The sequence below is a fragment of the Corvus moneduloides genome, chromosome 11 (assembly GCF_009650955.1).
Source record: "Corvus moneduloides isolate bCorMon1 chromosome 11, bCorMon1.pri, whole genome shotgun sequence".
In the NCBI taxonomy this organism is placed as follows: Eukaryota; Metazoa; Chordata; class Aves; order Passeriformes; family Corvidae; genus Corvus; species Corvus moneduloides.
In genome coordinates this window covers 12343258-12364532 of record NC_045486.1, presented here as the reverse complement: position 1 = coordinate 12364532, position 21275 = coordinate 12343258, and the positions used below count along the sequence as shown (strand labels likewise).

At 39.5% G+C, this 21275-nt stretch overlaps 1 protein-coding gene across 3 annotated transcripts in view; it reads right to left on the bottom strand.

The window, feature by feature from the left end:
- Positions 1-17586, bottom strand: part of EEFSEC (eukaryotic elongation factor, selenocysteine-tRNA specific) — a 133004-nt gene extending 115418 nt beyond the window's left edge. The window contains exons 1-2 of one of the 3 annotated variants that reach the window (XM_032120746.1): positions 17282-17358; positions 4095-4238 (exon numbers count right to left, since the gene is read on the bottom strand). Coding sequence is in view for 1 of the 3 variants with exons in the window: in XM_032120745.1 (XP_031976636.1) it covers positions 17282-17552 (271 nt within the window). In the remaining 2 variants the exon portion in view is untranslated. Of the gene's footprint in view, positions 1-4094; positions 4239-17281 lie in introns of all 3 variants that reach the window. The other 2 variants (XR_004242339.1, XM_032120745.1) reach the window with 2 other exon arrangements.
- Between the last annotated feature and the right edge of the window lie 3689 nt (positions 17587-21275).

Genomic DNA, 21275 nt, shown 5'->3' with positions numbered 1-21275 from the left:
GACTATATGACATTTTGCCTTAGAGTCTTCTGTACATTGGAGCACAGTGAACCCCAATTTTGATGCAAGTTTCTTGATTTCTGTGACAGTAATGAAGAAAAAAGTTGTGTTTGTATTCCTGCTGCAGAACATAACCAAACAGAAACACAAAGAGAGAACAATTATGTTACTTCTTGTGTCATATATTTCAACATACAACTCCATACACATGCGAACTGGGAAATTAATTCAACGTCATGATCCAAAATTCTGTGAGACTTCTGTAACACAAACACTCTAACTTCCAAACCTTCACCATCTCCAAACACCGACAACAATTATAATCTTTACAAGAACAGTACTGGGATCAAGGATGAAAAACAGATTCATGTAGAAAAAGTAAGGTTGTTCTCAAAAAAGACACCCTGCAAACAATCTCAGTTTCTATGTCAAGCTTTAATTTCAAGCACCCACATTACTACACCGGTGCAGCAGTACAGCATGCAGAAAGAAATATCAAACAAATCAGTCCCAAACATATTAAACATGCCAGTTCTGAGAAATAGATTATTTTCATTCTGTGCAGTGTGCACAGATAATTAGGGCCACAGTAACCAGCAATACTTTGGAAAACTAATTTTTCTGGACACATTCTAGGCAGCAGACAGTTATCCTGACTTGCCCATGCTAAGTATTAGGTGCTTTGCTAATTTACAAATTTCAGCGTAAGGGTAGCTGCAGAGTTAATGCTACCATTAAATTGTTCTGGCTAAGGTTTTAAGACTTTATACTGAACTACCGAGGGAAGTTTTTATATGCAAAAATCACCACAAACTCACCACTTGAAAACCAAAGTCAAAGCAGTGATCTGTTAGTTTCTTCGCAGTTCACTCTGAGTCTTCAGTGTTTGTGCACAAAGGCTGTAACTTCTGTTTGTCTTAAAAGATAAATTGGATTCACCACTCAAATTTCATTAGATTTATTTTGTATTTAGTTCTCTGGCCTTCAGTCCATGGCAGACATCAGGCCCTGCCTAACAATTCACTACCTAAACATGACAGTAGCAAGCATTTTGCATAGTTTGTCATTCCACTAAGTCACATCACATTGTGCCAGAGACCCTTCTCCGAGGAGGCCATTATCGAGCACATGGTACTATTTCATACCTCCTACCAGGGCAGCACAAGGGCTTCTGACAGTGTATTTATTTTTATTTAAATTTTTGCTGACTAGGATTGCACAAGATACACACCTCATTTCAGAGCAGTCCTAAGGGGTCAACAGCCATGTAAATCTCCCATCCCAGTACTTCAGGACAAAACAAACTATATCATGTGGATATGCTATCTAAATTGCCAACACCACAAAGCACTCCAGAAATTGCAGGGTGTATGGCATTTGTGGTTCACATTATTACATTCTCCATATAATTAATAAAACTCCACTAAAATATAAAAGGTGATGCTCACCGTAAAGGAGGAAAGCTGTACAAAGTTTAATTACTAAATAAAACTAGGCACAATACTTGCCAAGATTAGAATTTATACTGTGTTAAGAGGGGCTGGAATTTAATGATCTATAACCACACAGAGATAAGAGACAGTAGCAATGCCTGAGTAAATGTTTCCCAAAGTACTAATAGGAGGCAAGGTGAAAAATCTAAGTTATCAAGATTTATAGCCAGATGACTTCTTAAAAAAAATTTTACAGCAGAGTGAGTGCCATAAAGATATTCCAAATTTCATTGGTAAAGTATTAGTTTAAAAATAAATATTTTAAGTGCTTTGAATTATATACTTTATTGTTTAAAATTAGATATTCATGTGAATGAAGTTTTACAGCCAAGGAGCAAAATACAGACCTGGTCTGACTTCATATTGGTTTGGACCTTAATCCTGCAGTCTCCCTTACTGAGTTCATTCCTACAAGGCTACATGGATTTAGAACACCCAGCTGGGCACTGAACTGGTACTTCTACAATGCTGCAAGTGTGCATGGCACTTCACAGATAAACACAAAACAAGGCCCTAGGTTTAGAAAGCTCACAGACTAAATTTAGAGCCATTGCTCCCTAAAATAATGAAAGTACTTTAATCTGTGACACAACCATGTTATGTTATTGCTTCAAGTTTTATACTTAGAAAAGCATAGATCTTTGTGACGTGAACATATAGAAACCATCAACATAGAAAACCAGGCCCTTTATCTCCAAAAGCCCTCATAAATAAAGCAAAAAGTTTTCAATTACATATTTTGAAGAATTTCCAAAAGCAAAGTTGTTCAGCACAACCCTACACAGAAATTTCATAAGACAGCTCAAACACTATATAAACCAGAACATGATTATCTAATCATAGATATTTCAGTATAATTCAGAGCAAGTCCTTCCAGCATTTTCTCTAGGATGAGTGAACAACTGAATAAAATACAAGTGTTGACACAAAGCTACAAGCATTTTACAAGCAGTAGTGGCAGTTTGTGTAAGCTAAGTTTGTGAGCACTAACACCTGTGGGTTAAACAAAACATCACTCAAGTTCAAAACCTTCAAAGAACAGAACTGTGACAAAGGAGGATCATCATAAGCGAAGTACAGCAGGTCTCCCAGTTCTGCATCCTACGCCCACCCTCCTGTTTCATTTGATGATTAAAAACCACTTTTTTCTCACAAATCGAAATTTAAATTTTCAAGCTAAAACAAAAGCTGACAGCATCCCCAGGGAAGTGGGAAGAAAGCCTACAGAAAACAAAGTCTGCTCAGAATACACATTGCTCTGCCAGGCTCATATGACCAGCTCTCAGGAATGCTGGCACTGCTCAAGTTATTCACTGGAAATAAGCAACAAGCAAGAATCCTGGATAAATAAGAAAATAACATGGAGTGCAAAGCACTACTGCTGCTACTCCAAAGCTGTAACAGTAAATTTGCATTTAACTGCACATTTCAAGAGAACACCAGTCCCAGCAAAAATCCAAAGAGCAGCAAGTGCAGGCACTGAGCCATCACTCTCTAGCTTGGATGGGGTTCTAGAAAAGAAGTGCCCAGAAGTCCAGTAAATGTCATCTGCCCTTGCCAATCTAACCTCTGTGACTGAGAGAAAAAATTTCTAAGCATGAATACAAAACAGGATCAAAAGTATATCAAAGTATACAAAGAATATTTACAGATTACACACTCCCCTCTTCTACAAAACCCCTTCCGGGATGCTTTTGCCTTGTACGAGCCTTTTTTGTATTTTTCATTATTGCTTTTCACATTTTGTTAGGTCTTGTTTCCCATTCATATCTTGTAGACTCAGAGAGCACAATAGATTCTAAATTGAACTTCCCGACAGTAAGAACTAGAATTACAGAACAAGGGATGGAAAACTCAGAACGAGAATTTAATTTCAAATGAACTTAAATAAATATACTTCATTTGTTATCTAACCAGTTTGGCCTTCACATCAAATGATGGAGACAACTGCTGTTGAAGAATCGTATAATAGTAACGGAAGAGAAATACAATGGAACTTTATTAAGTATATTCTTACTGACAATTTACTGTAGACTTAAATTAAATTTTGTTAGAAGATTTCCTTAAAGTACTTCCAATAAATTATTTTTATTAATTATGTTTAAAATGTCATAGTTAATTTGCTTTTGAGGAAAAAATTATCTTGCCATTTTGCAAAAATATAACATTGAAATAAAGCATATGAAGAGGGAAAAAGGTATGTAGGTACATAAAATGAAATAGTCTAATGACTGGTATACATGGAAGAAAAAAAATCAAATAGTCATAGAAATGGATACTTAATTTTTTTCTTCCCTTAATAAAGTAATAACAGCATCCATTTACATGCTTTTTACCTCAAGGGTCCTGTTAAAAGCAAGGTATACATTGGGCCTGGGGAGTGACCTGAGACACTACAAGAGGGGAAAAAAGGCTTTAAAACAGTTTTCTCATCCGTAGTTCCCATGTTTTAAGCATACCTCATGCTTCCTGTTACTCAGAAAAACAAGAATTCAGCGTACAATGAGAAGATTTGCCTGTCTCTGGGACCTAGATTCTGTTGGTCCATGGAAAATTGAATCACAACATCTCAAAGTACACAAGTTTTAGGAAGGGCTTTACCAGCAAAATGAAAGCTTTGAAGTTTTCAGTCCCAAGAGAGCAGCAACAATCTCTTCCCTCTGCAGAAGCACTGGGCAGGCAGAGAAGCCTATTTCACTGCAGCTCTGTTAATAAGCTGGAACTCAGGCTTGGATACTGTTAAATCTGGAAGCAAACCGATCAGATAACTTTAAAACATGTAAACAGAAAACATGAAACAAACAGAAGTGAAGCAATGTGGGTTATCAGCAACCCAGCTCCCCCTGCCACAAACCACCGTAACTCTCAGCCCAACAGTGCCCACTTCAATTTAACCCCAGTTATGATACAAAACAAACAAGGGCAGTTTTTGAAAGTCGAGATCCTTTTCTTCTCCCTCTTATTCATACAGGGAAGGACACCATATAAACATCAAGAAATTGGTTTTCAATCCCATTTCACACTACGTTGTCCCTCCTCTTCTCCTTCTTCCTTGACATCCCTTTAGGTAAATAAGATCTTTTAACTCATATCTGGAACTGCCAGCTTATGAACATAGAGAAAAATCTATTCCAAGTACAAGCTTCCAGAGCAGCCTGCTACAGAGCTTATTCCCCCATACCTGAAAGAGGCACACCATGAACCATTGATGTTCAGCAGACAAAGCCTTTGCAGATGGACTTCAGAAAGGAATTCTAGAAGTCCAAAGCAGTGTGAAAAAGAAAACAACAAAAAAAACCAAATAAACAAAAATCCCAAAATCAAGCCTTGTTTTTTTCTCTTTTTCATAAAAATCAGAATAGATTATCATTTAAAATGATGCCAAGGCTATAAAGCCCTCTCTACTACTTTCTTTCGTGTTCTTACATGGCAAGAAAAAAAATCTGCTGAAACTGCTTGGCATCAGCCAAATTCAATACACCAACACTATCTCTAACTGTAAATGCATCACTAAGATAAATGAATGCATAATTGAAGAGTACTAATCACTCCTTAATGAAATGCTGAAATCACCAAGAAAGAATACAGCCTTGGTGATTAAAGCTCAATTTTTTTAGGTGATCACAGCTAACAGAAAAAGAGATTACAACTCATGCATTTGAAGTATTTTACAATTATTGTTACCACTTCGCAGAAAAACATATTTTCCAGAATGTATTTAATTTTGAAAAACTGGCTGGATATTTTGCTGACCTATTACAAAATCACATTTGCCACCAATAGACTATGCCCGAGCTTCCCATATTTCCATCATGACTTAACCACAGAACTCTACTCTCATGACAAGTTCTCATAAATGGCCTCTTGCAGCTGCGCTCACTTTGGCTGCTTTTACTGCATCTATACTGTACAGTGCTTCTGACCCAGAAATTAATTTGTTACTGCTAGAGAACATCAGACTCCACTTTAGCATCCTCTTAGCAGAAACAGATTTTTCGTTCACAGAACTTACTTATCCCACTTCCGAACAAACAGCGCATAAAGGGGAACTGGGACAAAAGTGTAACTCTTTCACATAAAGCTTCTAAATGGACTAACATCCTCAAAATGAGTGCATTTTGATGATTTCATCGTGTCATCCTGAAAATTTTCAGCATCCAACAACAACAGTAAATACAAGTACATTTGAGATGCTACAAAATTGTTAGCTCTCCAACAGAAAGTGAAACTATCATACACTACTAAAATAAATATTAAACACTATCACCTCAAACACTCTTGTAACTATTTTGTTCCAACTGTTCTTACAGGAGCTCATAAGTTACTGCAAAAAAATATAAAACAGTACACAAGCCTTGAAAGGATACTGTCAACTAATTTAAATTTCACATTAGTCATTTCTTGTTTTACCTAGGATTGACTCAATTATATGCAAGAACATAACAAAACATTCCATAAACCTGACATCACTTTCTATGTGATCTGTTCTCTTCCTAGCTTCACTCCACCATTTTCTTAATGGGACAAAAATAAATACATTCTTTACAATGCAAAGGAAAAAGAACAAAGTACAGTGACCAAAATAACTTTCATCCACTGCATTAATTTGAGTGCAAGTCTTAAAAAAACCAGCATTTTCTACACAGTAAGTTCAGGGCTCACTGGTTTCTTGGTGCAGGGTAAGTAAAGAAACAGACGGCTAAATTTATCTTCACTTTGCTTTGTTTGGCCTCAACAAGCCAAAAAAGAAAGCATTAAACCCCACAAAAGCAGTGTTGGCTATTACTAGAATAATCAACTATTTTATACTGTAAATAAAGTTTAAAAATAAAAGCAAGCACATTTAGGGACATACGATGAAAGTACTCCCAAACATCCGCCTCCATGTAATTTGTTAGTGAAGACAGTTCAGTAATGAAAACACATCTGAGACAAACTTTCTGTAAAGACTGAATTTTCAGTCACTTGTTTTGGTTTTTTGGGATTTTTTTAAACACAATTTAGCTCCAGTTCAAAACTCTTTTGTTCCTTTAAGCAGAAAATTATTTTTTCTACACAAAGCTTGGTACAGTTCAATTTAATCAAATACACTTTTTTTTTTTAATTTCCCCTAAAAGCTCTGTGCAGCACCACAGACAGGTGAATTGCTTCCCACAAGAGACTCCAGTTCAACACCAATTTTAGACATAAAAAACCATCATTGCTGGATATAGCAATACACACCAGAGAGAGAAAGGAAAGAGCTCAACTACAAACACATGGGCAAACACCACCAGCACCACAACTTTGTCACAGCACTTGAAATAATGGGAGAATCTCAGTTGTTCATCAGGTGAAAAATCCACGCAGAGAAAAAAATACACACGATGGCCCCTCCCACAGGGTGAAAACCTATCACACAGCAAGCAAATCCAAAGAATAAAATTACTTCCTTAAAAAAAGTTGTCAGGGTGCCTAACTTGTGACTTTTGAATTTTTAGCCGTACACAAGAACAAATATTAACAATTATTTCCATTTTTTAATTATTTGCTTTATTTATAAATATAGAAACAAACAGGTATCATTTCAGTGAAAAACCTTGCTTTTCAGGCTTTAAGGAATTTTTTAATTAGGCATATTATCATATTATTTGAAGTCATAATATAGCCAGACAGGGGCCAGGTTTCAGTTTCAAATGCCCAAAGCTAGTCCCTTAAGTGAACAGCACTGCTGACACTTGGTTGCTTTTTGTTGATAGACTTTTTAATACTCTAAACTGAACACTCATCATTTCAGAGATCAGGGAAAGACTCTACTGCTGAATGCTTTTAAGAATGACAATGCTTTGGAATTTCTTTAGTCTATAAATGCAACCTAGACACCTAAAATTAGGTACTATTTGAACCATTTTCCGTATTTTCTGATGAAATGTGTCTTGGTCAGTTCTTTTGATGTCTTTAAAGGACACTTCCTAAATTAGAGTACAAACTCAAAATGTTTTCTACTTAACACACAGTTCATCTTCTTTTTCATAAATCTTCAGAGTTAGGGGACAGTACAGTCCCAAAATTCTGTACATACAGAACTGCACAATAAAGCCAAACACCACAAAATACTTATCTGAATCATTCCATCACACAGCAACACTGCTGCACACATACATTCAGATTTTACAGGATGGGGCAATCTACCTCCACAAAGTTGTCTGTAATTCTTTTCAAATCTATGCTTACGTTCCTCCACAACCAGCACCACCCACACTGGTGCCATCCTTCAAGATGCTGAACACCTCCAATAAGCACTGTGAGGGTTAAGAATAACACTTGCTGATGGGTCCCAAGCCTTTTGCAAGAGATCATTCACAGAAACCTCCCTCAGCCCACATTTACTACTTCTTCTCTCCTGTTAGCAGGTGACCAACACTCAAGAGCCGCTGCTGCCGCGCTCACCTGACGGCAACAGCCCAGAGCCAGCAAGGAGCGAGCTGTGCCACAGCCGTACTTCGCACGTGCACTGTACGCCACACTCTAAATCATTTCACACACTGGAATGTCAGCGTGGATAAGCACTGCCAGAACACGACACAGAATCGCCCCAAGTCAACCACAGGTTCAGGTAATCATGACCTCTCTTTCTACAACATAAATGCATAATTTCCGCACCACTCTTTGATGAAGGGACCACAGACTTAAAAAGAGGAAACAATTACAGTCATTAGAATTTCACCCAAGCGTGAGATTTAATCTCAGGCCATGGTCTTGCCAATGGCTGTGGGGGTCTCAATGGAGACAAAATTGCTCTGTGGGAGAAAAAAATGCCTTGATGATGACATTAGTCAGCAAGAGAGACTGAGCTTTGTCCTCCATCCAACAGCACAGTCAAATACAAGGAAACCAGTTTCCCTCCCCCTCTTCTTGATCCTAAAAAAGAAAGCTACGATTTTGTTTTTCTCTCTGAAATGCAGTTTTTGCATACTTTGGAAAACTTTCTTCCCCAAAGTATTACTGCTGGAAGGCTTATTTTTAATATAAGCGAAGTCGATGTAAGCATGAATAAACATCTATGACAAAAAAAACCCATTTCCCATGCCTATCCTTATTAATATGATAGGATAGTTCTATCAACAACTCTCAAACACTTCTATAGCTTTTCTTTACCCAACAGGTTCTTAAAGACCACTTCAAATTTTACATATACAGGAGAATCATATCTAAAGTATGTTCACCTGCTCTACAATGCATTTAATGGAAGCAAGACAGGTAAAACTTGGCTGAAAAAAATTAAGGCAAAGTTTAAAAATTAAAAAGAGCTCCTGAGATCCAAGAATACTAGCTACTCTCATATGCCAATCGTACACTGCATCCCAAATAAGACAGAAAACAAAGGAAAATGTAAGCACAAAAGACAAGAAAGTGCTACAGGCAACTGTATTAAATTCATTTTTCCAGTACTGCAGAAAAGAACAGTTCTGCAGTGGACAAAAGAGTCATCATCATTCTTCTATAACATGAAGTAAAAAAGGAGTTTCTCAACAAAACCATAAGCCCAAATGAATCATCTCTCCTCTGGAACCTGAGGTGAGCAAGCCTGGATTCTTACCCAGATCAACTTCTATAAATCTCAAAATTCAAACCTCAATTTTTATTCCCCCTTATCATCTTTTACCTCCAAGATGCTCCTGAATACAATTTATTCATTTTTATTTAAGCTACCCTCTCTATTCCATTTCCTCTCCTTCTACTATTCACCAATTCCCTCTGCTGTTACATTAAACATTTATATATATATATAGATATATTTATTATTGTTTGTCTGGTCCCAACTACCCCTAGTGCTGGTAATGCTGATAATTACAATCTAATGTAGGATTAATCATCTTAAACTTGAAAGCAAGATTGTAATTCAATTTGAAAGCCAACACTAACCATTTCATGTTCACTTGAAGAGATTAGATAAATTGTGCAAGAACATTTTGGTAAAATAATTGATAAGGAGATGGGAAATAAGAATTATTAGTATTTACTTAGCCTGCAACACTTTCTGGAAGCAAACAGTTTAAAGGAAGCACTTCAGAACAGCTACCTAATCTGAATTTTACAGATAGCACATGGAATATTTTCTCACAGAATGCCCAGTATCTCCACAATCCCAGCTATCGTATGAGCTCTTTAAGTCTCTTCACTGAAGCTCTCATTCAGCTCTACCCTATTATGAGCTGGGAACCACGGAAAACAATGTGTTCAAGAACCCAGCTGGAAATCACCACTGCAGAACATCTGTCCTTGCTCTTCAGTTTGCCAGGCCAACCTTAGGGTTCCCAGGCAGAAAATGACTCACTACCACAAGGAAAATCAACTTTTTACTACACTTAATGGGCTGTAGCAATGACAGTGTGCAGGTTTGGTTTGCTCGCTTAGTGAGATCTATTGCGCATCTGCTTCACAATTATAACCTCGATTTTTCTATCTGCATTTTGTTTTTCTAGGGGTTTTCATAAATAGTACTTTACAACAGCCACACAAAAATATGTATTATTATTTCTAGTACAAAAAAACCAAATAAATATATTAAGGAAATTCAGTTCATGGCTCCATCAAGCTAACTAGCTATTAAAAATGGGTTTATACATAAGCAACATATTCAGCTTCTATTTAGCATCTACTAATTGAAGACAACTTCTAAATCAAGAGGAAGAACAAATACAGTAGAACCTTATAAGGCTGGTTTGTCGATTAGCAGACCACTGAATTGCTAAATTGGACTACTTAGCAAGCAAGCATATCCATCATCAGTAAAAATGCTACTTTGAAAAATGTGCTTTGAATTTATTTTGACAAGGGTAATTTTAACTATAAACATGCTTCATATTTTACAGTAAGTTGTTCTAGATTTTATGCAGCTATTTAAAATACTTCACTACATTAGCTGATATTTTAAAACATCTAAAAATTGATTAACAAAGCTTCCCCACTCTTCCAAACAGCTTACAAAGTAAGTTAAAGCAAGAACAAACATGAAGCAAAAGTGAAATGAAACGTGGTTATTCAATGAATGCTTGCACACAGTATGATGGAACAAAGAAATTCTGTTTTTAAACCAGTAGGAAAAATGATCAAACAGACTTGAACAGAACCATTACAGTGCTTGGTTATTAAGTTTTCCTGAGAAGCTGTCATGGTTTTGTGTCAAAGTGTCAATCAGGATAATTTTGTTGTATACAAGCAAACAAACACAACCACTCAGAGGCTTTGTAGAAAAATTGTCATATAATAGTAAGGGACAATTTAACATTCAAAAAATAAAACCTCTCCTGGTTAAAATCTATACTTAAGTTGAGAATTCCATTATAAATCACACCTTCCAAACAAGAAATGCCCAATTATTTTTACTTTTTAAACCGAACACAGAAACCAGTACATTTCTGACAGAATTCTAAGAAGAAGCAGAAGAGAATGTGATTATTCACTACACCTTTTGATATCAGGAGACAATGGGTCTCTTGCTCCTTGTAAACTTTTTGACCCAGAAAATGAACAGAAGACTCCTCCTGCTTTGGTCTCTAATATTACCTAAGAGTTATTGTGTAAGTTTAGGAAGTTGTTGAACATGTGTAACAGGGAAATCAGCTTCAAGTCAAAATTGCAGACAAGGGCATAGAACAGAAATAACAGCAGCAGTCCCACTGTCACACCACTCACAAAACCCACAGAAAGGAGAAGCAATGCAATACACAGAAAGTTAGAACCATTAAAGTTATGATATAGACAGATAAAAATTCCACAAGACCTTATTTCAAAGTACCCTGGTACCAAGTTTCATTCTACCCAATCTCACACAACAAATCCTATTTCACACAGAAGTGGTTCAAAGCAGATTTAGCACAACTAGCTTGCTTTTGCCCAGTTATTAAAAGACATGGGGAAATGGGGAAGGAAATAAAGGAACTGTGTACACTAAATTCCATGGTTCCCACATCAAACTAGTTGGTTTTTTTCCCCTGTTACCTGTGTCTCATGTCACATTTAAAACAACACCCCATACGTCTTTATTGCTTAAGGTATAAAAACCACTACCCAAATTATAGATGAAATAAGACTAACCTTCCTTAAAACTCAGAGGATGTTTTCTTTAAGAACGAGAAAATTAAGCCAGAGTTGTGTTCCAAATCTTCTACTTAATTCTGTTTCGATTCACAGCGAGGTCACTCCCCCCATGCTGACCTGTTACCCTGAGTACTTATCCCTAAGATCCTACATTGTAAGCAAACACTGCCCTCTTGTGCACTGCAACATCCAGGAGACAAAGTTCCACTTCGGAGGTTGTGGAGACCATGCAACAAAATTTTTATACTGGTTGCCTTTCTGCACGCATAGCTCCTTAATTTAAAAAAAAAAAGGTGGCTTTCATTTTAAAATGTCAATAAAAATACTCCTTTGTGTTGTCAGGCAACTATCAGGCACCAGCCAAATTCTAGTGATTAGAAAAAAAAGACAGTTTCAATTTCATTTACAGAAATAAGTTTATTTGAAATTTTAATACAAAGCAGTGTCAGCAATTCACAAGCACCATGACCTCAAGGAGTCTAATACATTTTAGAAAACACTCACACTAGTGCTAGCTGAAGTCTCTTGACCTGTGAGTACTTCCATAACATCAACCACTACATCAAGGTTTGTGAATCGAAATTACACTACCCAAGAGCTGTATGTTGTTCTAATTTTTTCCACCAGAACAGGGTTCATTATTATGTTACTCTCACTTCAAGCTGGCAGCCAAAGATCTCAAGCCTCTACAGTGACTGTTCTGACCAGAATGACAGCCACTAAACACAAGACACTCTTTCCTCCAGAGGTTTCTCTTCATTCAACATCTGCACTCAACAGCAAGTCATCCACATATACAACTATAAAACTCTACTCGCTCACTCACCTAGAAAAAAACAAGAACTGTCACATCTTCACAAAGGCCTCAACAAACAAAAGCTCACATCAACAGAAGTATGTTTTCACTGCAGTAATGCAAAGGTAACCCCGAGTTTACAAATCCTCTTAAAAGCTTACAACAAACTCAGCAAAACAAGTAATCTGTGATAAAAGGTGGGGGTTTTTTGTGATATGTTAATCTTACAAATAATCTGCGTCTGACTGAATTTGAATGCTGGTAGCAAGACCACATTTCCCTTGATCTCCCAAGCCTGTTTTCATTGTACTCATTTGCATCAGCAAGGCATGCTTTTGCTATGCTCATTTCCCCCTCCCCAAGCTCCAGTGCAAGTTCAAAAGTCTTGGCCCCTCCGATGTATCAGGTATGAATTAATACCCTTCCTTAGCCGAACACAGCAGCAAAGTAGAAACAGACACTTGCAAGGCAGTTTTCTTTGAAAGGAACTGCAGGGACAAATGGTGACAATGAAGCTCTAGTTATAAAGTAAAAAGGTCAAAGGTTCAGACAGGCATAAGGATTACAAAACTACAAGTTTGTCAGAGTTCCCCCCAGCCCGGGTTTAGACAACCAGGGTCAAGCAGTAGCTTTCCAATTAAAACCCTATAAGGATACACTGTCCTTTGAACTTCATAAGGGGGGGGAAAAAAAAAAAAAAAGGGACAATTTTCTGATTTAGAAGTTCTTTTGAGGACCCATCTTGAAATCAAACAGATAAAGGGCAGCTGAAAACAGCTCACCTAAAGCAAACACTCAGTATCCCTTGGCTGCCTGTGTGGGGGAAGCTGGGATGAGGTAATCATGTTCTCCTGTATTAGTGTGCTGACCCTTTGTAGGGCATGAAATTAACCATCAGCAAGGAAAAAATCTGCTACTGCTTAAACTACTTTGCTACGCAAAGTGGTCTTAAAATGAAATATGGGGATTGAATTTCTTCTGGCAGATTAACTTGTCTAACCTCTCAGCAGGCATCCCTTCCTGCTGAACTCATTTGAGAAACTATTCCAGACCCTACTGGGTGCACAGGTCTGTGACAAACAAACGTATAAGCAACTCTTATTTTATTTCAATGACATTAACATCAGCTTTGTGGAAGATCAGGATCTGAACATTGACAAAAGAAGAGAAGCTTAAAAAACCCCATAATGCTGTGACAGAAACTACCCCATCTCAGTGTGAAATTTTACCAAAAATACCACCCTAAATCTCTACAGCAACAGAAGAATGCAGGAATGACAAAAGTATCAGTCCTGCGTCTTGCAGTCATTCCTTCAGTGCACAAACCAAGTGTAAGGCTGACGTGGGTGCTTCTTACTGCTCGGGACAAGCTAAGAATTGGCCCTTAAGGTTCAGTCACCCAGGCTTGCTTGCTCTCCATAGCAAGTCAGACACAAATGCCTGTAAATACTGGGTTTGTTGCATTGCTTGAGACAAGATCCTGCTAAAGCACAGGAAAAGTCTGAAATTTTATTTTACATTAAAGAGTTCTGTTCTTATTGTTTGAAAGAGTAAGGCAAAAAGAAATACATAGCACAGTCCAAGCCATACAGCTACCCACTAAATTAATGCCTTCCTGCCACAGACACACAAGAGCCTTAAAAGAATATAAACCAGTAGGGTTTAAACACAAGTGAAAGGCATGATGTAGTGCACCAAGTGACTATTATTTATTCCATTCCAACCTTGACTATAACCTTCCAGTTAAAACTTAAACAAAATATCTTGGGTGAAACTGTCTGCAACATTTCCAATTCCCAGCATGCAGGTAAAGAAAAAAAAACCAACCCAAAACAAAACACTTTTGATTTAACATTTGATATGTTTTGTTTTCAAGGACAAGCTTCACAAGAAATATGTAGCCACACAGAATGAAATACAACTTCCATTTTTCATTCCATTTGGTTACTGCTCAAATATTCTGCATTCATTTAATCCTAAGGTATTGTGTCTGAACAAGCATCTTGTGAGTGACTCTGAGAAGTATTCACAAGGTCAAGCACTACCTGGCATAGCATGACAAAAATGTAATACTAGATTCTGACATGAAAAAAATCCACTTCAGGAATTAGCTACATACAGAAATATGTTAAAGAGTGGTAAATAGTAACATTTAATCTGTGAGCAGATTTATGAGCCATGTACAGCAAAGGAATTAACCCTTAGAGCACTCTGGGAGCACAGAAAAGATGACAGTTACACGAGAGATAACCTGGGACACCACTGGTGAAAATGGCACTCGGGAAGAGAAGAGCCAAAAAGTGACACCTCAGAAGGAAACCCTTGAGCTCCTCACCTCATGGGAGACCTGAGTGAACAATGCTGGTGCTACCGGGCCACAGCAGACAGTGTTTCCATGAGACGGGATCACCCAAGGGAAAGACAACTAGTTTATCCCACCTTCAGTGAAAAAAGAGCTTCAAAAAATAACATTTTCACAGCTGTAGCTTCTCCTGCAAACCCTGCATGCACCTGACTTACACAGAGGTTTGAAGCAGCCCTCTCATCTGTTGTCATTCCACCTTCCAAAGCCTCACATCCAGCTCCCTTGCCCACAGGCACCCTACCTCCAGTTTTTCTGCAGATTAACTTCCACCTGTAGCTACCCTCAGAATTTGAATTCAGAACAGTGGTAATTTAAAGAGGTATGGGAAATACGAGGTGCAGAATAAACACAGGAGGATAAAGCACTTTGCACTTATGTCTTATTTAGAAACCACACATAGAGAAAACGTGCAGTAACAGGGAAATCACAGATTCCATCAAGAAGAAAAGAGTAGTGGCATTCCTGGTTGCAGAGAAAATGTTTGGAATGGTGAACCCTTAACGCTTAGTGACAAGGAAGTAGATGAAAATAACCTAAATTTTTCAAGTATCATTATCTGGGAGGGCTCACTTTCCATTCCTGAAGTGATGAAAAAGTTGGCATTATTGAAACACACATGAACACCAAAGAATGCATCCTGTTACACAAGACATGCTACACTTCAGTTTGAGTTTCACCAAACCACACCAAATCTGTAAGCGCCTAAAGAGTCCCACAGGCACAGATCAGGTTTTATCATCAAGGTTTCACCTTTCCAACCTGGTAGTAAAAAACAAAAAAAGCATCCACTATCAAGATACATCTATGTTATCAAGCAGAAAACTGAAGTTCCTAATTCTTTAAACTATTAACACAATACTGCATCTTCTCTACAACCCTTTCTTAACACACAGAATTGCAGTAAGTCACACTAATCAACTGTTTTCAGTAAGAAACATAACCTTGTACAACTGGAACTAAGCGAGTTTGATGCGCTTATGTGTCTGAATTACCACCTGTAAAGAATTATTTTTGCTGGGAAGAAAACTCTATCATGTCATCTAATCCAGTCCATGCCTGCATTCTCCCTGCACAGCCCATCAATAACCAAATCTGAATAACTTATTCAGCTGATGTGGACAGCTGTGACTAAATACTTTGAAGATCTTCATAAAAATAACAGAAAGCAATAAGAAGTCTGTGTATCAAACAACGACCCCAAATAAGTGTTAAAGTTATTGAAAAACTGGTTAAAGCTGATTTCTAAGTTTTCCCATGTCCCCTTCATGAGGAAGTTTACACCACTGAGATTAGTTGCTTCTGGCAAAAAGGAATGTCTGACTACAAGTGACTCTTCAGTACATCCAAGAAACATTTGCCAAAGTAAACTTTGCTCTTTAGAGGATAATAGGTGCTTACAATTACTGACAAATGATAAGGGATTGTCAAGTACAAAAGATGACTACAAGACCACAACTTTCTGGAATTAATCACACAGCCACTCCTCCCTTGCAGCTGTGAAGCACAAGTTGATGATACAGAGCACTTTACTGCTGGTGAAACTGACAGATAAGTAAATATTTATTATCCTACCCACAAGAAGCACAAACAATAAAACGCAGTTACCGCTAACGAAACTTATAAATAACACAACTGTTCAAAAGGGGGTTAAATTCATATATCATGAAAAGTAACTCAGCCTAAACCTCAGTCTAGCCAAGAACAAACACTGTCCTACAAAACTACCACCAAGCTGTCTCTTTAGTGACACTGGCAGAGGAAACGCAGAGGAACTGACCTTGCAGGCTGATCCCTGCAGTTGCATCAACCTGTGACTACTTTAAACTTGTGCAGCTGTGACTCCATCACATCCTTAGTCAAGCACCAACCACCTCTTAACACTTTTTCGAAGAAATAGACGATAGAGATAGAACAAGGTGAACTAATTTAAAATGAGCCCTAATGCAAACCAGATTAACCTTCCGGTACCACCTACGAAGACTAAAATGTAGAGTTACCAAAATCCACGAAATTATTTCTAAGCCTAAAATTATCATGTTAGAACTCCCTGGTCCTCCAAGACAACACGAGCATGTCCAGCAACTACATCACAGTTCTCAACTACAGGCAACATAAACTCTGACAGCTTTAACAGGTGAGAAAATAGAAATGTATAGAGCCGTTCAACGCCATTAATAGGGCCTCCATACAAAATAAATAAAACTTTTTTTTCAAAAAGCGTAAGAAACCTGAGCACACTTGACCATCCAACCAGCACCCCAAGAACTCACAAGTACAAAGTGCTTTTCCATGAGCACTGGTTCTTTGCTTGAAGAGTAACTACGATAAAGTGTAGCAAAGTCATAAGGCCCATGAAAAACCTGACACCCCCCGTTCCCTCGGCTGGGCGTAGCCGGAGACCCCGGCTCCCAGCGGCGCCGCTCCCACCACGGACACGGGCGAGCGCAGCCCCGCGGGGCGCGGACCCCAACGAGGGCTGGGGCCCCCCGGGAGGCGCGACAGCCACCGGGGCGGGCCGGGCGGCCACCCCCGCGCCCCCCTTACCGCCGATGATGGTGCGGATGAGGGAGGCGTGTCCCGGGCAGTCGACCAGCGTGAACTGCAGCTCGCCGGGCCCCGGGCCCAGTTGCGGCGGCAGCGCGGTGCGCAGGCAGGAGAAGCCCAAGTCCAGCGTGATGCCCCGCGCGCGGCTCTGCGGCGCCCGGTCGAAGGCGGCGGTGGAGCCGGTGGTGCTGAGCGCCCGCGCCAGCGCCGTCTTCCCGCTGTCGATGTGGCCCAGCACTCCGACGTTCACGTTCAGGACGCGGGCGGCCATGGCGGCGCTGCGCCCGCCCGGTCCGTCCCCACAGCGCCCCTGCGGCAACGCGGGCCCCGCCGCCGCCGTTCCGCCCGCCGGGGGCCCGCGCGCACGGTGACCGGCGGGGCCGGGGCTGGGCAGAGCCGCGCTGGGCTGCTCGGGGCTGGGCGGGTCGTGCTCTCCGCGGCCGGGGATGAGAACCACTGGCCCGGCAAACGCCCCAGCTCACCGCTCTGCCCCTGCCAGGCAGCCCCTATAAAGAGAGGCAATTTCAGCAGGTTACTTTGAAGGCCACATGCCCAACAGCTGGGCCCTCTCCCCGGTGTGTGCCCGGCCTGTGGGAGAGCTGGGAGCCAGCAGCCCTGGGAAGGGGGCACTGTAATTCCACTGAGCATCCGCACCTTTGCTCTCATCTCGCCCACGCTAATTAGACATTGCAGGGCTGCTTAAACCCGCTCACTGTCACATCACCCCCTCCATTCTGCCCCCAAGCACACCCTGGTGTGACCAGGTTTGATTTCAAAGGCGCATGGACATTTGCAAACCCACGTGAAAAAGAAGGTCATTTACTCCCCGTAGACTTAATAAATTCTAGGCTTACATAATTCATTTTCCTGTAAAAGCATATTTAAGTTAGGTAAGATGCTGCTTTAAAAATCATATCCTTAGTGGATTAAGAATCCAAGATTATTAACAGTGATGAACAGCTCTCCTGGAAACCACTGCTACCACCACCAAAACAGACAACAACAGGTAGAGGAACATTGGAGAAGCCTGAGGGCATTTCAGAGGACAGGATCACTTCACTGATTTAAGTCGCCTGACTTTACTGATAACCCAGGGAGCACAGGGGCCAAATGCACTACAGGATAAAGCTTAACACCTGTGCTCGGCATTTCAGTAGAGACTAAGGAGCCCAAAGTACCTCTTCAAAGGATAACAGCTCTTCATAAATGAAGAAACCAGGACCGTGTCATGGACTTCCCACAGGTGTCAAAGTAGACTAGACTTGTCCTATATTCTACCTTTTTCTTCTTTGAGAGCAGTGCTGTTGCTTTTCTGCTCACTCTGTGAAGTAGTACATACTACTCATAGTAATAACATTCACATCTGAATAACTAATGAATGAGCCAGAAGTGTAAAATGACTTGCCTAAGGCTACTGTCAACATCATGCATTTGGTTTTTAGGCTTTGACTCCAAACTCCAGGCTTTTTCTTACAAAGAAAGCTGCTTTATATAACAACACTTTCAATATAAAAGAGTTTGTTTTAGAGCTGGATGCAAATTACTCCTCCTTCCCAAACATATGGAAGTCAAGATGACAGAATCAATGACTCAATGAAAAGTGGGGGGAGGAATTGCATTTCTTCCTAGCACTCAGTGCTATTTGAGAGACAACTGTCTCCCTAAAGGAAAGATGTGAACTCACAAGGAATACTGAGCTAGCCTGGCTAATCAGCTTCTTGAATAGAACAGTTCAGCCTGATGGAAGCTCTGTCATGGGAGCCAAATTAAGCATAATGTCACTTTTCAGACCAAGTTCCCAGGCTTTGAACAGTTTCCTGTTAAATCATAAGGCTCATATACACTTCCTTGTGCTGAATCTGGTACATCAATATGCACTTGCAAAGGGAAGGGAAAGTTTACATCAATTCCCATAAGGCCCTAAACAGTTAGAATCCACAGAGATATCCTTGTATCATATTACCCTTTACTTCTTTTCTTTTAGCATTATTAGATGAGTTCAGAAGGAAGAGGTGAGAAAAGGTCTGATTCTCAACCAGAAAGGTATTATCCAGAGATCTGGCCAAAATATCTAAAATAACAGCCATTTTCAACAAGCCTTGACAAAGTAGAAAGGTCTAAAAGTTTCTACAACTCTTGAGAAAATTGGCAGTGATGCCAAGGAGGTCCCATTTCAATACTCACAGTGTAAGAGGCCACAGCAAAGCTCAGGCGAGATCCATTTTGGTCTGCCAGCCTAATGATGAGATACATTTTGCTCAGCCAGAATTTAGAGGGATACTGGACAGAACTTAAGGGATGAAAAAAAGATAATTCTTTCTGTTAGGGATAGCTAAGGAAGGAGGATAAAAATCCACAGGAAAATGGATTTAATTCCACTGTTCATATAACAACGGTGGCCCTTCTTTTACTCCTCAGTGACCTGCAAGAAGGAGGAGTATCAGGTAGAAATGAGGGTTTGGTTTTCTCCCTTTAGACACAGAAAAGATTTGCAACTCTCTAGAGAGGGAAGCAGTTGTTCTTATGTAGAGGGAAGGAAAAAAACCCAATGCCTACAGCTTTGTTGTTACCACTCAGAACATACCTCTCTCCAGGATTTTAGAGCCTGTGGATCTGATTTTGCCACATATCACTTGAGGAAATATTAGAGTGCACATAGTACCTGTGAAATGAATGACTTAAATCACCAATATCAAGAAGAAATCTGATAAAGACAGACATAAACACTTTCATTCAGCATTTAGAAAGGTACATTCTGTTAGCTTACAAAGTTTTAGAATTAATTACAAATTTGGAAATTAAGATGTGGCATTCACTAAGACACATCATTCCTATTGCTTTGAAGAGCAAAAAAATCAGCTTCTTTTGCAGGGAACAAAACAAGACACAATCACTACATAGTGATCAGTCTACACCACTCCCTACCCCCACATGAAGGTCTTGGTATTACTAAGAGGGAGAGGGGAACCTGGCAAAATGAAAGAATCCCATCTTCTCCGGATTTTTCTGTATCCCTCACAAAATGTGTAGCATTTTACTATTTTCCTTGTTTTCCCCTAAATACACCATTCTCTGTCCTAGTTTTTCTCTGCTATATGAAATTTCTTCCTTAAAACATGTTCACTTTAATTGCTAAAGTTTATGGACTCATGGGAGAAAGGGCAGGAAGTCAGACTTTTGGGATAGGGTAAAAATGTAGAGGTCATTCACACACTCACACACACGTACTCTCTCTCACTCCAAAAATAATACACTATTTGACAGTTTCAGGATTCAGCATGTCCCACTGAAATTTGAAAGCTTATGTGAAACTAGGCCACGTCCTGTAACCTCAAACATTTAGTCTAGGAAAACAGCTCTCAAGTCTCCAGCTCCCACATCGGGTATCGCATGACGTCTGTGCCAAATAGGAGACCTCAAACCAGGGGGCAAAAGAAACGTTGGTAAAATGAGTTGATTAAACTTGGGGAATAACAGTTCAGGCTGTTAGTGACAGGTATTATTTTTCTGGTTAGCTGGCTAGTGAAATGTTAAATTATACTCCAAGCATCCATAGAATGGGCTGGGCAGAATGGTCGCACAACCTACTTACGTTCTATCTGGTGGCCTGGACAAAGGAGAAAGAAGACTCATGCTTTGCAATTGAATTATTTTATCCTCCCCCTCTAATATGTTAACTATTCAAAAAATCACAGAAATCATGTAAAAGTTGAGTTTTGGTATTTCCTCATACTGATGCACCACAACCCAAGACACCAGCTATAAAAGATGATTTACACTATAGAAGCTCAATTCTAAACTTCCCAGTAGTTCCAGTTGTACTCTGCTCTTCCTGGGGAATAAACAACTAATCCTGTGTGGTCTAAAGGATTATTGTTTATTTTCCCTCATCTGAATGTCCTCTTTTGCCCCTCTTTAACTGCAACTTCAGGACAACGTTCAAAGAACAAATGGAATGAGTGAAACAATCAATACAATGAGCAATGCCAAACCT